Below are 16,214 nucleotides of genomic sequence, written 5' to 3'. Positions count from 1 at the left end.
AGGGAAGCTGGGAGTGTGATCTGATCCTCCCTTTGGAGCTCTGATATCTCCCAAGGAAAAGTGCCCTCCAATAGGGGCTTTGAGCTGGGAGTCAGAAGCCCTTTCTTCTAGCTCTCCCCCTGACTCATAACTTCCATTTTCCCATCTGTGAATGGTGTTGATTCTGAAGGGCTCATTGAATCCCTTCTGGGTCTGCTATTCTCTTAGTCTGTGCAGACCCTTCATGTCTGTTGGTGGGCTGGACTGACTCAGGCTCCACTTCTGGCTCTACCACTGATTGGTGGTGTGCCCCTGGGCAAGCACCTCTTTTTTTCCCTGAGCCTGTTTTCTGTATCTCAGGTACCTGTGTACCATGAGGCTAAAAGATGTCGTGTTATAATGGTTAAATGAGATTGCTTTAGTAAATCCCTTTAGTGCCTGACTTGGTAGACTCTCATGGAACAATAGCATTGATAAAGCTTGAATGCTATTATTAGTGGTGCCTCAGAGCCACAAATGTTTGAGTGGGTGAAAGAAAGTTAGGTGGGGTGAGTGGTTGCCTCCCTATTCTACCAAGCAGAAGAGGTTCAGGCAATGGAATCTGCTGGGCTGGGAAAACTCCAACCTTCCTATCCCTGTGGCTCAAGTCCATGTTCTCCCTGGGATGTTTCCTAGAGAAAGAGCTAGGTTTGGGGGCATCTTGGACCAAAGGAAGGCAAAGAAAGAAGAGGTGGGGGCCCATTAGGTGTTAGGCCTGTGCCGAGACCTTAGGTTGAATGTGGGGTAAGCAAGGCTGCTGGTGGAGTGAGGGTCAGAGAATGCAGCTGGGCATCTGGGTCTTGGGTGGTCTTTGAGGCAGACCTTGGGCCTGGTGAGGACCTGGCTTGGCAGTAACCCATGTCAAGAACAAAATTTAAGTGTGTGTCCATCTAGCTGTTCCCCCCAAACACCTTCTGACCCTTCCCCCTCATTGGGGCCTTCCAGTAAGGGGCCTAAGCTTACAGGAAGAGCTGACCATGACAGGTTGAAGGCCTTTCCCTATCAGCACTATGGCTACACATTTCCTCTGACTGGGCTGCCCTTGGGTTTTCTTCGTAAAACCTCAGAAGCCCCACAGCCTCTCCCTGAGAAGTACATGACCCCTGGGCCTCTAGGCCTGACCTGGAGGTTTCCCTGGGGCAGAGTGCACAGGACATGTGCCTGGGAAGGGGACTTTATCTTCAAGCTTTCTGCTGCTGACCCTCTGCTTCCAGCCTAGCTTGGGACAGGGACAGGTGGTAGTTACCCTAGACTCTGGTGAGAAGGGCTACAGGCCGCCACATATTGAATAGTAGAAGGACCACGTAACTGAGGGCTGGAGTTGGAGGGGGGACCAAAATAGAGACCACTCTGTCATTCCTTGACCCCGACTGATTGCTAGGCATTCCTCAGGGTGCTTCAGGTTCACCTGCAAAATTGCGATCATTATCCCATGAGACAGGTGAGAAGATTGAGGCTCAGGAAAGGGAAGTGACATGCTCAGGGTCATTAGTGGCAGAACTGCATGGGAACCGAGAGGTGTCCAAAGGACACATTCTTTCTATGACCTTAGGGAAGCCCTAGCTTCTTAGCTTAGCTGTCAACTGGCTGGGTGACCTTGGCTTTTTTCCTTGACCTCTCTGGGTCTTACTTCTTCCAACTAGGATCCTGTGGTCCTCTACTCTTAGGAATCCTGAGGCAGGTGGGTTTCTACCCTCTGTTTTACCTCTGAGGTCTGGGTGTCCCCAGTGTGAACCAATATCCACTGCTTGTGCCCAGTTCTCTTTTCCACCACCACCTGTTGGGAACTGGTGAGCATTGGCACAGGCTTGGGTGGAGTGGAATTGGCAGCCTGGGTCCCAGAGGTATCCTGTGGTCCACCCTGCCCCTGCTGTGCTCAGATAACCTCCTCCTGGAAACGTGAGTCTGCATCTCTCTTCCCTCCCTCTCTCTGTATGGCTTTGACTCAGCAAAAACCTCTGGCCCTGGCCCTGGTCTTGGCCTTGGCCTCGGCCTCTGTGGGCAGAGTGGCAGCCACATGTGCATGTGTCTGCGTGGGCCATGGGGATATAGTTGGGACTGTGCATGTTACAGTGATGGGGCCCAGAAACATTAGCGAGGCCCACTGCTCTGGACCTTTTGGCCTTGGAACATGGACTATCAGCATTGGAGGAATGGATCTTAGATCAATTTTGACTCTTCTATAAAAGGGAAATAGGCCTTAAGAGATAGTCAGGGCCTTATTTTCTAGGTCACACAGCCAGTATCAGAACATTGGTGTTTGAGGTTGAACCAAGCCAGGAGGAGAAGAATCCCATGGGCCACCATGTACACCAGCTTCTGTTGACCTCTCTCTGCCCTGCCTCCTTCAGTGTTCCCATCTTTGCAATGGGCATTTTATTTATCTATCTATCTGTCTATTTATTTATGGCTGCGTCGGGTCTTAGTTGCAGCGCACGGGATCTTTCGTTGCGGCGCGCGGGCTCTCTAGTTGTGGCATGCAGGCTGCCCTGCGGCATGTGGGATCTTAGTTCCCCTACCAGAGATCGAACCCACATCCCTTGCATTGGAAGGCGGATTCTTAACCACTGGACCACCAGGGAAGTCCTGCAGTGGGCATTCTTGAGTAGAGGAGCAGGCATCTCAGAGACCAGGGTATTGAGAGGGCTGAGTTCTGCTGTCTCCCCTGCTGAGGGTGTGCCAGTTGGGGTAGCTGGGGCCACAGGCCAGGTATGCACCACAGCTGCTTGACAGGCAGGTGAGGCCTTTTTTTGGGTTCATCTCCTCAGTGGGGCCAGGGTTCCCACTGGGCCAGGAGAGAAGCAGGGAATAAAGCAGGTCCTGTTTCCCCCTACTGCTTTGTACACACATTTGTGTGGTTTGTTTTTAGATTTCCCTGCACACACCAAGCTTCCTTTTCTGTCCTCAGTGGAGCTCGCTGTGGCTCTTCCAGCAGGCAGGTAGGCAGGCAGGCAGGCAGCAGCCTGGTAGGGAGGTAATCCCCAGGTGCCTCTAAAACAAATTGTAGGGCCTTGTACTTAAACTCTTTATTTATTTTTAAAAAATTTTTATTACTATTTTTTTTGCCTGCACCATGCAGTATGTGGGATCTTAGTTCCCCGACCAGGGATTGAACCCATGCCCCCTGCAGTGGCAGCATGGAGTCTTACCATTGGACCTCCAAGGAAGTTCCCCTTAAGCTCTTTAGAGAGTCCAGGCTCTCCTGTCTTGCTCTTCCACATAATTCCTCAACAAATAGTGACTACATTTTGGGGGACCTTCCCCCAGGCAGCAGGGGAGGGAGGTTGAGACAAGTCTGTTAGAGCCATTGGCTATTCCCCCCTCCCATCAGGCCCCCTGGCAAAGGTTAGGAAGGAGGTGTGGAGGGGTCCTCAGTTTGTACAGCCTCGTATCTTGTCCAGCCTTCAGTCTTTCCCGGTTGGTGGCAAGGGCATCTACTTGTTGGATGCGATAGTTCTCTGCAGTTGTGAGGGTTGTTGTGTGGGTATTTGGCCTCAGGGAACATCTTTGGCAGGATCTGCTGGCTGTGTGCATGCACATATGCATTTCTATGCTGGTGTCTCTGTATGCTCAGAGAAAGGACAGAAGTAAGGTGTGGGGAGGGAAAGTTCATGCTGACCTCTGTGGCCCTAGTGAGGGGTACAGCCTCTGATTTCTGTAATCTCTGCCCACTCTAAGGCCTTTCTTGCGTTCCAGCTGATTCCTGCTTGTGCTGGTGGGGAAACTGAGGCAGTCAGGATCAGGCCTGGCCTAGGGAGTCAGGTGGCTAAGGTGATAGCTGGATTGGGAGTGGTGGTAATGTCACCTGGGGCATCAGTGCTTGAAGTTACCAGTTACTCCTTGAAAGCCTGGCCTCTCCTTCAACCTCCCAAATGTGTGACCTTGGGCCAACTATGCCACATTTCTGTACCTCAGTATCTGTCCTGTGTAAAGTAGGGTTTTTTGGGGTAAGAATGGAATGAGTTAGAATGTGAAAAGGCCTTGGTGGAACCAATTGTAGTATTGTACTGAGGATTTCTGAGCCCTATTTGGGTTGGGGACAGAGGTGAGGTAGTGGGGACCCCCTTCCAGCTGGACTCTGGGAGGGGAGAGCAGGTGCAGATTGCCCACAAGTGCAGTGTCAGCAAGAGGAGGAGTTTCGGTTTCTATCAAAACAAGTGCTGTGAATTCCCCTACCTCTGCAGGACCATTGGGCCCTTTCCCTCCACCTTGGACCCCACAGGGAAATCCAACTCAGCCCCTGGTTCCATGTGCCACCTTCTCGGGAGGAGGAGGGCTTTCTGCAGGACAGAGGTAGGGCTGGCAAAATCAGACAAGCATCTCCTGAGTGAGGATTTCTGTGTTCTTAGCCCTGCACTGGGTGTTTTTCCTGCCTTATGTCATTCAAAAGATCCTTCTACTCTCCCTCATTGGCAAGGTACTGCTGCTCTGTTTCCTTGGTTCAGAGATGCACACTTTCTTCCACGTTGATGATCCCCAAACTAGGGTGCATCTTATAACCAGTGAGGTGGGTTCCCCCCTCCCAAAAGCTGTGATTAAATACACGTACCGTAGAGAAGGTGATATTTTACATTTTATAGATAAGTAGAGAAGGTCATACTTTGCCCATACGTAAGGAACCCATTTTGTGAGGCCTATTTGGTTGCTAAAGATTTGAACTACAGGCACAGAATGTAGGCTTGTGGACCTCTGGATTCAGCAAAGGTAGAGAACCAGTTCTGCCTTCATGAGAAGGGACAACCTAGACTTCGAGTTTGGGGCTTTCCTCTGGCTGATGAAGTGCAACAGAAATGAGGAAGGGCTTAATAAGTGGTTCCGGTGACATTCTAGCTGACTTGTGGGCGGCTAGCTATCTGAAGGAGTCATCGTCCTCCTTATGACAAACGGAGCCCTGTCTCTTGAACACCTAGTATGCTTTAGGTGTTCGCAAGACCATCCCCTGTAGTCTTAACAACGCCCCATGAGAGGAAGAGGAGTTACTCTCCCCCACTTTATGGATAAGGACATTGCAGCCCAGAGTGGTTAAAGGCCTTTTCCAGTGCCACATAGCTAGGAGGCAGAAGAGCCTTTCTGTCAGGCAAAGGAGTCAGTGACAGGGCAATGGGGGGACCCTCATGGGAAGGTTCTCCCCCAGCTCCCTTCCCTGTCCACAGCCTCCCCTCTTTCCCGCAACGTCTTGCATCTGGCATCTAGGTCGGGTAGATCTACCTCCCAGGCCTGGAAACGCCTGTTGACCCTTCCCTAGGAACATCTCAGCCACCTCCCTGAGCCTGACAGACCAACCCCTATTTTTTAACCCCTTCATTCCTATCTCAGTTCCTGTTTACTGCAGCTGCTGACAGCACTGCCTCTTTGGCACCCCAAGTTTATTCTACAGAAATAGCTCCACGGGCAGCTCCGGCAGCCACAGTGGGTTCTGTGGTCCTGGCTTCTAAGAAAGGCAGCAGCAGGGGGCCCCCAGCCTGTGCACCGGGCATGTGACTTGCTGGAAGTGCCGCTGGGGGGTGGGGCGGGGGAGAGTGTGGCCGCAGAACCCACATCCTTGTTTACATCGGTGAAGGGGCTACCCCTTCCCGCCTTCACAGCCCCCACTCCCCATCCCTCTCAGGTCTCTGCACCTCCATGAGGACGTGAGACAGGCATGGGTCCCGTTTTCTATCTCAGAGTGGCCTTTTTCTCCGTATCTCACATAACCCTCCAGGGAAGGAAGGGGAGGGCAGCGAAGGCGTTCTTCTGGCGATTCTTCACAGAGGTAGACTGGCTGTCATGGAAGAACTCTGCAGTGTTCCCTGCGGGACCTGCCCCAGTGCCCCAGGGAGATCCCGTCAGAGCAACGGTCCTCCGGGGAGACAAAGGGAAATTCCCTCTTCGTCTTAGCCAGTGGACATAAGGCGTGCCTCATCGTCAAGCCCACTTTAATTTCTCAGGGAGAAGGCTCCCCGGCTCCCCCAGCCTTCCCATCCCCTCAGCAAACTGTTGCCAATTTCTTGCACTGCATCAGGCTCTGAGCTGGGGGTGGACTTGGATGTGAACTGCCCTCTGCCCTCAGTGGGAACCCAGTGTGATCAGGCAGATGAAGTCTGTACGCACCTTTGATAAATCTGGTGATAGAGGTGCTCTGGAGGGTGGGGACCTGTTTTAAGAATACATTGCTGTTTGACAAGTAGGCAGACAAGGAGGATGGAAATGATGTCTTAAAAAGGGAACAGCATGTGTGAACATCCTTAAGTGAGGCAGAGGGAGCCTAGTTCTTATTGTGACCAAAACCCTATAATGCCTGGACCATTTGGGCCACAGGCTGCCTTTTCTGAATTAAGCTTAAGTTAGGTGCATATGTGTCTTATCTCTCTTATAGACTACATGCTTCTTGCGGATGGGGGCAGGATTTTACGCACCTCTATCACCTTCACAGTACTGCACGTTCAGGCCCCACTACAGGAAAGGGGGCTCTGAGTGACTGCTCTGTCCCAAACCCAGTGCTAGTCACTTCACACCTATTATCTCATTAATCCCACGAGAGGCCTGCCAGGAAGTCATCCAGCTCCATCCCATTTTACACGTGAGGCATATGAAGGTCAGAACACTTGGGTCATTTGCCTGTGGTCATTTTGCTCACTAGTACCTAGCAGAATTGGGCTTAGAGCCCAGTTGTTTTTCTTTTCCTTTCCTTTCCTTTTTTTTTTTTTAACCTTATAAAGGCCATACTGACTCCTGAGAGTCAGGAAACTGAATTCTAGAATTGAATCTGTCACAGACTTGACTTCTATGTGACCTTGGTCAAGCCACAAACTCCCCGAGCCTCCGTTTCCTCATGTGAAAAGTGAAGGGGGTGTATGTGGAATTGATGGTACTTAAGGCCACTTAGGGATTTAAAATGTTTGTTGACAAAGTCATCTGCCCAAGAGGCCTGTGGTTGTGTCCCTCTTACCTGTACTCTTGTTCTTAAAGACTGTCCCTGCCTGCCTCTTTTTTCATGACCCTATTCCAGCCCACAAGGCCAAGAACTCTCCATGCCTTAGGGTAGGAAAGGGCATTTCCCTGGCCCCCAGCCCTCCACCCGCAAGGATGTTCTGTGACTCAGAACTCTTCTTTGGTGGCAGCTCTGACCCCAGCCTCTCCTTCTGTCCCCACAGCTGACCAGGTGTATGGAGACCAGGACATGCATGAGGTTGTGCGAAAGCACTGCATGGACTATCTGGTGAGACCTTGCAGAGACCTTGGGGCGGGGGCAGAGTGGGAGGATCTCTTCTCCACATAGAGCTTGCTCCTCTGATCTGTTCTGCAGATGAAGAATGCCGACTACTTCTCTAACTATGTCACAGAGGACTTTACCACCTACATCAACCGGAAGCGGAAAAACAACTGCCATGGCAACCACATTGAGATGCAGGCCATGGCAGAGATGTACAACCGGCCCGTGGAGGTGTACCAATACAGCACAGGTACTTCTGTGGTGTTGGTGAGCGACTGATCACGCCTGGTCCGAGCCTGCCCCACCCAGCCCTTTGTGGATGCTCCCTCCTTCTCTTTCTCTGCAGAACCCATCAACACATTCCACGGGATCCATCAAAATGAGGATGAACCCATCCGTGTCAGCTACCATCGGAATATCCACTACAATTCAGTGGTGAATCCTAACAAGGCCACCATTGGCGTGGGATTGGGCCTGCCATCATTCAAACCGGGGGTAAGCAGGTCCCCGTGCCCAGAATGGATGCTGGATATAGAGACCAGAAATCTCTGTTGGAGTTTCAGTTTTGCCCCTAGCCCACAAAAATATCCTGTCCCCTCTCTGAGTCGCCCGTAAGGTCTCACCTCTACCCAAGGTGATCTCTCAGGGCTCATTCTGTGGTCTTGGTTTGCCTGTCTGAGCTGGCTTACCCATCTTTTGTGCCTGTTAAGGGTTGGCATTTTGGGATATGGAGTCACACTTGGGAACTGTGAGCCAGGGCTTGGTCTGGGTGTCTTGGCACCCACATGGATCCTCCTCCGAACCTCAGCAGGTACAGACAGCTATGGTCACAGAGACTTGGAGTGTAGGCCTGGCCCCACCACTTACTGGCTTGGGACCTAAGGCAGATTGTACAAGTAATTTGACTGGCAGCTTGGCCGATACAGAAAGTGCCTAACACTGGGCCTGGTGCCTAGTAGGTGCTCAGAAGGTGGCAGTACATTTTCTCAGCACACACTGACAGATTCTGATTCTCTGTCTCATAAACAGTTGTCTGCTGGGGATTTTGGTATCTTCTATTCAGGTTTCACTTCCTACAAATAAAAAGTGCTCCTGCCTCATTTTAGGAAACACACCCTAACACCAGCACACCCTCTAACATAAAGGTTTTTTGGTTTTGTTTTTTAAATTTTTAATCTCAGAACAGTTTTAGATTTATGTAATTATTGTGATTATAGAATTCCCATATACCCCCTATGATTAACGTATTAGCATAGTGTATTTGTCACACTTAATGAACCAATATTGATATATTAACTAAAGACCATATTTCTGTGACAGTTTCTCTGAATTTCCTTGTTTTTGATCTGTTTACAGACTCTATAGTTTTGTCTTTTCTAGAATGTCATATAATTGGAATCATACAGTATGTAGTTTTTTCAATGGCTTCTTTCAAGTAACACTGTACACTTAAGATTCATCCGTGACTTTCTGTGGTTTGATCACGTGTATCTTTTCTTTTTCCTTTTGTTAAAAATGTGAGTGCCCTAAGTTTTTTTTTTAGTAGACTTGCTTAGAATAGTTTTAGATTTACAGAAAAATTGAGAAGATAGTACAGAGTTCCCATATACCCTCCTCCCCCTTGCGCACATTTTTGCTATTATTCACATATCAGATGACTGTGATACATTTGTTACAATATATGAACCAATATTCACACACCATTATTAACTAAAGTCGTAATATCTCCTTAGGCTCCCTTGTCTGTGATGGTTTCTCACGCTTTCATGTTTTTGGTGACCTTGACAGTTTTGAGGAGTACTGGTCAGCTATATTGTAGGATGTTTCTCTTTTGGAATTTGTCTGATGTTTTTCTCATGATTAGACTGGGGCTGTGGGTTTCAGGGAGGAGGATCACAGTGGTAAAGTGCCGTTCTCATCACATCATATCAACAGTGTATACTGTGAACGTGATTTATGACTGTTGATGTCGACCTTGATCATCTGGCAGAAGTAATGTTTATCAAGTTTTCTCCACTGTGAAAATTACTCTTCCCCCACACCACCCCCTTTTCCATGCTGTACTGTTTGGAAGGAAGTCATTTACAGCCCACACTTAAGAAGTGGGGTTAGGGAATTCCCTGGCAGTCCATTGGTTAGGACTCTGTGCTTTAACTGCCGAGGGCCCGGCTTCAATCCCTCGTTGGGGAACTAAGATCCCACAAGCCGCACAGCACAGCCCAAAAAAAAAAAGGGGGGGATTATACTCCATCCCCTTGAGAGCAGAGTATCTACATAAATTATTTGGAATTCTTCTGCAAGGGAGATTTGTCTCTTATCCTCCATTGCTAATTTATTCAGTCATTTATATCATTGTGGACTGATGGGTATATCTTTAATACTTTTACACTTTGGGTTATAATCCAATACTATTTTTATTTTGATGCTCAGATTGTTCCAATTTTGGCTATTGGGAGCTCTTTTTGTTGGTTCCTGCGTCTCTGACATAACCCCATCATTGTGGTGGTGTGTTTTGGGAGCGGGGGGTGTTTCTTGGTTTGTTCGTTTTTGTTTTATTTATTTATTTATTTAAAATTTATTTATTTTTGGCTGTGTTGGGTCTTCGTTGCTGTGCGTGGGCTTTCTCTAGTTGTGGCGAGCGGGGGCTCCTCTTCGTTGCGGTGCACGGGCTTCTCATTGCAGTGGCTTCTCTTGTTGTGGAGCACAGGCTCTAGGTACACGGGCTTCAGTAGTTGTGGCACGCGAGCTCAGTAGTTGTGGCTCACAGGCTCAGTAGTTGTGGCGCACGGGCTTAGTTGCTCAGCGGCATGTGGGATCTTCCCAGACCAGGGCTTGAACCCGTGTCCCCTGCATTGGCAGGCGATTCTTAACCACTGCGCCACCAGGGAAGTCCCTGTTTTATTTTGTTTTGAATACTTACTTTCTGGCACTACAAGGTGCTCCAGGCTCACCTTGTATATTTCCTGCCCCATTCCTAGAACCAGCCATTTCTCCGAGGAGTCCTAGTTCCTTTTATTGGAGAATGTTATTAGAAACCAGCATCTGGGTGCTGAGTTTGCTCCTTGCTATTGGGGTATCCGTGTTTCTAGGCCCTTTCAGCTGACAGAGCAAGGAAGTATATGTGTATATACTAACCTGTGTGTATACACATATCTAGAAATATTTCTACATGTAACCAACTGTATCTACATGAAGCTGTAGTTCTTACTGATATCTTTAACTGATGGGTACCTTGTCATTTTTAATTTGCAGTTCCTAATGACAAATGGTGTTGAGCATCTTTTCACGTGCTTATTTGCCATCTGTATATCTTCTTCGTAGTTGTGTGTTTAGATTTTTTTTGCCCATTTTTTAATTGGCTTATTCTAACAGAGTTTTACATTCTTTTTGGACTGTTATCCATGGGTAAAAAATTACATTTTACATCATTACTTAGCGCACGCACACATTGGTGGTGTGGTGTGTATATGTGCATTAAAATAAGTTTCACTGAACGATACTTCACATTTATTCCCTGGGATATGCACTGATACTTTTCATTATTCCGTTTTTAAAGATCTGTTATGTCTCACAGCCTGACAAAGAACACTCTCACACAGTGTTCCACAACTCACAGCACCCCACACCATGCTGACACTGTTGTCTTGTCCAGTTAAATGCCCCAGTACTCCCTCTACCCTGTGTACACAGAGCTCGCTTCTCGGGTGATCTTTTCTCCTTGTCCCATCTGGGCATAGGTGAGGGGGGCCTCAACAACGGAGTCGTCACTGGGTAAGGCTTCTTTAAATTCTAGCCCTGGCTGGAGAGCACCCGACTGCCCCAGACTTAGTACTTCAGTTGAGGTGTCTTAGGGTTGGGAGCAGAGCTTCTGAGTATAGGAGTTTGGAATGACATGTCCCACAACCCAAGCCTGCCTTCCCCCAGTCCCTGATGAATAGGCAGCCTGCCCAGGGGGTTGCTTAGTAAGAGTACCTGCCTTTGTGCCTCCTCTCTTCTGGGCCTGTGGGCCCACCTCCCTGAGCCAGTTCTGGCTCGTGGCCAGAGTTCAGAGTGTCAGCCCACATCACTGTTCCTCCCCCACTCCTTGCAGTTTGCAGAGCAGTCCCTGATGAAGAATGCCATAAAAACATCGGAGGAGTCGTGGATTGAACAGCAGATGCTGGAAGACAAGAAGCGGGCCACAGACTGGGAGGCCACAAATGAGGCCATTGAGGAGCAGGTGGCTCGGGAGTCCTACCTGCAGTGGCTGAGGGATCAGGAGAAACAGGCTCGCCAAGTCCGTGGCCCCAGCCAGGTGGGTCCTGGGGTCTGTCACTAGCCTGGCTAAGAACCTGTTAATTCCCACATTCTGCCCACAAACAGGCAGAAAAAAACTAAGCAATTTTGGCATCTGGGAGAGAAGGAAGCTCCCAGCCCCGTCTGTACCTCATCTTGGCCTTAGTCTTGGCATTGTGCCTTAGAACTCTCAACGCCTGTGCAGAACTAGCTCTTTTAAGGAGTGAGGGAGGGCAGCCACTGGTGGTGACATGCAGGGTTCATGGATAGTTTCAGAGGGACAGGCTTTTGCTGAATGTTCCTGTGTGGCAGGCTCTGTGCTGAGGATGTAAAATCAGGTCTGGCCCGCTCCACCCTCAGTGATTCTGTCTGTTAAGGGAAACACATGCCTCAGTGGGACCCTTGACCCTGGCTGGGAGACCAGTGAAGGTGAGGGCTCTGGTCAGTCTCCACACAGAAAGGTTGAACTTTTAGGGCAGGGAGTGGGGCATGACAGTGGAGCCAGGCATTTGAGGAATCACAAGGAGTTTAGAGTGATTAATAGACATTGGCAAGAGCTGAGTAATTCGTTGAAGAAATATTTATTGCAGGTCTATGCCAGGCACTGTTCTCAGTGTATAAGGGTACATTGGTGAGCCGGGCAGTCCCAGATCCCTGTCCTTGTGGTACTTACATTTATGCAGAGTGGAACAAAATAAACATAATGAATAAATTAATTGAGAGGTGGTGTGGATGAAAGATGTAGAGCAGGATAAAGGGGATGAGTAGGACTGAGTGGGGCTGGGAGTTCACAGTATTAAATAGCATGGTCGGGGTTGGCCTCAGAGCAGGTGAGATTTGAGCAAAAGCTTGCAGAGGTGAGGGGATTAAGTGCCTATGCCAGGGAAGGCAGAGGGCCAGCTAGAGCAAAGGCCCTGAAGTAAGTGCACACCTGGTGTGATTCAGAAGCAGCCTGGAGGCCATTGTAGCAGAACAGAATGTAGTAGTAGATGGAGTCAGAAGGCGGTGGGGCCAGATCGGAAGGGGCTTGTGGGCTGTGGTGAGAACTTTGGCTTTTTTCGTGAACGAGGCAGAAGCCATGAGAGGGTTGTGAGCAGAGAAAGAGTGGGATCTGACTTAGGACTTAACAGGATCCTCCTGACTGCTGAGTGTAGAACGGAGTCTAGGGGGCAAGGGTGACCAACAAGGAGAAGGCTACTGTAGCAGTTCTGGTGACTGACGACAGTGCTGGCAAGGGAGGGGGTGAGAAGGGGATAGATTCTGGATCTATTTTGAAGGTGGAGGTAACAGGTTTCCTGTCAGATTGGCTATAAGGGTGTGAGAGGGGCTTTAAAAGAGCTTACCTTCATCCTGTGGTCCATTGTGTGACCAGGAATGGTGGTGGCCTATGTAGAAGCTATATCATAGCCAGGATCCTGGGAGGGAGCGAGCCCTTTGGGGATGGGGCAGAGGAGGGTTGCGACTGGTATTGGTCCTTAGCTCCTCCTCCTTCCTCACTGCAGCCCCGGAAAGCCAGCGCCACGTGCAGCTCTGCCACAGCAGCAGCCTCCAGTGGTCTGGAGGAGTGGACCAGCCGGTCCCCAAGGCAGCGGAGTTCAGCCTCGTCCCCCGAGCACCCTGAGCTGCATGCCGAGCTGGGCATCAAGCCCCCTTCCCCAGGCACTGTCTTAGCTCTTGCCAAACCTCCTTCACCCTGTGCACCAGGTCAGTGACTTGCTGATAGGGAGCATGCAGGGGTCAGGAGGTCCTGCCTAGGTCCTGAGCCCTGCCTCTGACTGTCCATCTGCCCCAGGTACAAGCAGCCAGTTCTCGACAGGGGCCGACCGGGCTACTTCTCCCCTCGTGTCCCTCTACCCTGCTCTGGAATGCCGGGCCCTCATTCAGCAGATGTCCCCCTCTGCCTTTGGTAAGCCTCCTCTGTCTAGGGTCCAGGGGCCAGCTGGGAGTTGGGGAGAGATGGAAGAACCAGCTAGTCCTGCAAAGGGGGCTTCTTGGGCCTCTGGCCATCTCCCCAGGAAAAGAGAATTTTTCAGGTCCAAGAGTCTGTCCCAGAGGCAGATCTGAGTGGGGTTTTGTAGGCCCAGAGGAGTCTTCTCCTTAGAGAAAAGAATGATGGGGGCCTGAATGGGATCTCTCCAGAGCCAGGGATCAGCAAAGGGCAAAGAGAAGGCAGGCTTTAAAGTGCTCTGTCATCCTTTTTCCCTTCCTCTTGCCCAGCAGGCCTGAACGACTGGGATGATGATGAGATCCTAGCGTCGGTGCTGGCAGTGTCCCAACAGGAATACCTAGACAGTATGAAGAAAAACAAAGTGCACAGAGACCCACCCCCAGACAAGAGTTGATGGAGACCCAGAGACTGGAGACCATCTCCCAACCCCCACACTCCTGCCCTCTGGTGCCACCCCACCTTCTTTGGCTTTCTTCCCTCTTGCCTTCTTCCTTCTTCCCTCTCTCCCCTCCTTTCACTCCTCCCCACTTCCCTCTGGCTAGCCCACCCCTGCGCGCCCTCTCATCGCTGCCACCACCATCATCACCTGTCTCTTCGCCAGCCGACGTGCCCTGTTGCCCCCTGCACAGCACCATCCCTGCATTCCACAGGGGACTCGGGCAAGGGTGCTGAAGGTAGGCGAGAGGCACACAGAGACAAACCAACTGGCAGCCAGGCAGCCCCTGAGGAGAGACATTCAGACAGAGGAAGGTCTCCCTGTCCCCGATTCCTTCCAAGATCAGAAACTTGTCACCCCACCACAAATGATGCCGGGGAGGTGGGAGGAAGAAGTGGGAAAATCCCCTTCCCAGTACCCCAAGAATGTCTGAGCCTTCAATGTTGAACTTTTTCTTTATTAAAGTGTACTTTTATCTTATAAAATCAACCAATCAAAAAGTGATGTAGACAACAGCACTGGCTCTATGAAAGTGGCATCTCTCTGGTTTCGGGGCAGGCAGGCCACGGGGCACGAAGATGTGATTGATGTCCCTGGCCTCCAGCTCTGTGGAGGTGGGCACGGTCTAGTGTGAGCCAGGGTTGGGTGGGAGGGCAGGGGGGGGCAGGTGTCAAGTGGGCTTTGGACAATGAGACTCTGACCTTGCTGCATTCCTTATGCTTCCACCACCACCACCAGTCTTTTTGGAATCTTGGGGTGGGGGGCACCTTTGAGGATCATGGCCGCCGCCCAGGATTTGAGTGTGGGGGGTGGGAGCAGCCTTGGCAGATGGGGCGCCCATGCCCTGCAGGTGTCAGCAAGATCCGCCATCTGTAATGTCCTTGGCACAATAAAACCAAATGTCAGTTTCCCCTGAGCGCCTCTGTTCTGTGTGGGACAGGGGGTGGGTGAGCCTCTCATCAGAGGCGGTGATGGCCCAGACCTTGGCTTGACCTCTAAGGGCTGTATGCTCTCCATTGGGGTCTTTGTGGGGGCCCAGAGTTTGTTCGTATTTGATTCACTGGTTACTAAACCAGCTTTTGGACCTGTTACCACCAAGAAAGCTCTGTCTTTGCCCATCGCCCTTGCCTCAGTATTGGCACAGGATGTAGCCTGCCCACTCTATTTCCTGGGGTGTGATGGGAGTAGAGAACTGTGAGCTTAAAGGCAGGGACTGAACTTCCAACTTCTCTGCCTGCCTCTCGCCCCAATATGTTTGCTCTTTCCTTGTGATTGTTTGATTAGGAAATGCTTTGGTCAGCCACAACGGTTGCTTCATAGCAACATGAGTTTAGTGGAAGTGACCAGAGGGGACCCCCCCCACACTTGGTTTTAGAAACCGAGGAATAGCTAAACCTTTTTTTGTTCATATTCCCCAGTTCTCTTGACACTTCTGTCCTTGCCCTTCCTAGACTAGGTAAAGCCAAGGCAGAGAAGGATGGCTGGCCCTCAGGTTTTGTCAGTTGTCTTTGATGTCCCTCAATAATGGGGCCCTTGTGGAAGGATGTGTGTCCAGTTCTGCAGGTGAGGGTGTGGCTGTCTGCAGGGTGTCTCTGTGGAACCCACTGGTTAAGCACATGTGTTGGAGAGTTGGTTTGAAACCTCGGCTTTTTCTAACTGTGTGGCCTTGGTCAAATCACAGGCTCTCTGAGTTTCAAGTGTCCCATGTGTAGGACAGGGGTGATTAATGTCTACTACCTCATGCTCTCTCTGGTTGTGAGCATTGAGAGAGGAGTGTATATGGTCAACATAATGTATGACGGCGCAGTGCCTGCCACATTCTGAGAGCTCAAATGTTAGCAGGTATTATTTATTATCCTAATGTTGAAGTTTCTGCACCATTTGGCCCCTGCCTACTTCATCTTGCCGCTCTGTCCAGTTTTCCTTGGCCTCTGCCTGGAATTTGCCCTTCCTCTGTCCCAAGCCTCCAACCTTGTCTTTCAAGATGGGTAGAGGGTCTCCTGAGAAGTCCTGTGTGAACCCGTCCACATTCTCACCTCTATCTACAAATATGTCTTTACTCCTTTCCCAGTAACTGTACTGTCAACTTCCTGGGCAAGGGCTATGATGCCTGACTTATCTGTGTATCTCTTAATATCTGCACCCCCTCTAGGGCCTTGCAGGCTTACAGTAGACCCCTAATAAATGTTGGATGAATAAGGGAGAGTACATGTGTGTATTTGCTTTATGGGTGTTTGTGTGTGTGTGTGAGACTGTGGTGAGTCCAAGTCTCTATGTGCATCTCACAGTGTCTTTCTCTAGTTGTGTGTGTGACAAGGGCTTGTTTCCAGGTGTGTCAGATGGTG

At 50.2% G+C, this 16,214-nt stretch overlaps 1 protein-coding gene across 3 annotated transcripts in view; it reads left to right on the top strand.

The window, feature by feature from the left end:
* Positions 1-16,072, top strand: part of OTUD5 (OTU deubiquitinase 5) — a 28,859-nt gene extending 12,787 nt beyond the window's left edge. For 2 of the 3 annotated variants that reach the window (XM_036839969.1, XM_036839967.1), the window contains exons 3-9: positions 7,152-7,216; positions 7,304-7,460; positions 7,557-7,705; positions 11,301-11,504; positions 12,988-13,189; positions 13,278-13,391; positions 13,703-16,072. In XM_036839969.1, coding sequence (XP_036695864.1) covers positions 7,152-7,216; positions 7,304-7,460; positions 7,557-7,705; positions 11,301-11,504; positions 12,988-13,189; positions 13,278-13,391; positions 13,703-13,827 — 1,016 coding nt within the window. In that variant the 3' untranslated portion in view covers positions 13,828-16,072. The remainder of the gene's footprint in view (positions 1-7,151; positions 7,217-7,303; positions 7,461-7,556; positions 7,706-11,300; positions 11,505-12,987; positions 13,190-13,277; positions 13,392-13,702) is intronic. The other variant, XM_036839968.1, reaches the window with a different exon arrangement.
* The last annotated feature ends 142 nt before the right edge of the window (positions 16,073-16,214 follow it).

The sequence above is a fragment of the Balaenoptera musculus genome, chromosome X, assembly GCF_009873245.2.
Source record: "Balaenoptera musculus isolate JJ_BM4_2016_0621 chromosome X, mBalMus1.pri.v3, whole genome shotgun sequence".
NCBI classification, from domain to species: Eukaryota; Metazoa; Chordata; class Mammalia; order Artiodactyla; family Balaenopteridae; genus Balaenoptera; species Balaenoptera musculus.
This window is presented reverse-complemented; position numbering and strand designations above follow the sequence as displayed.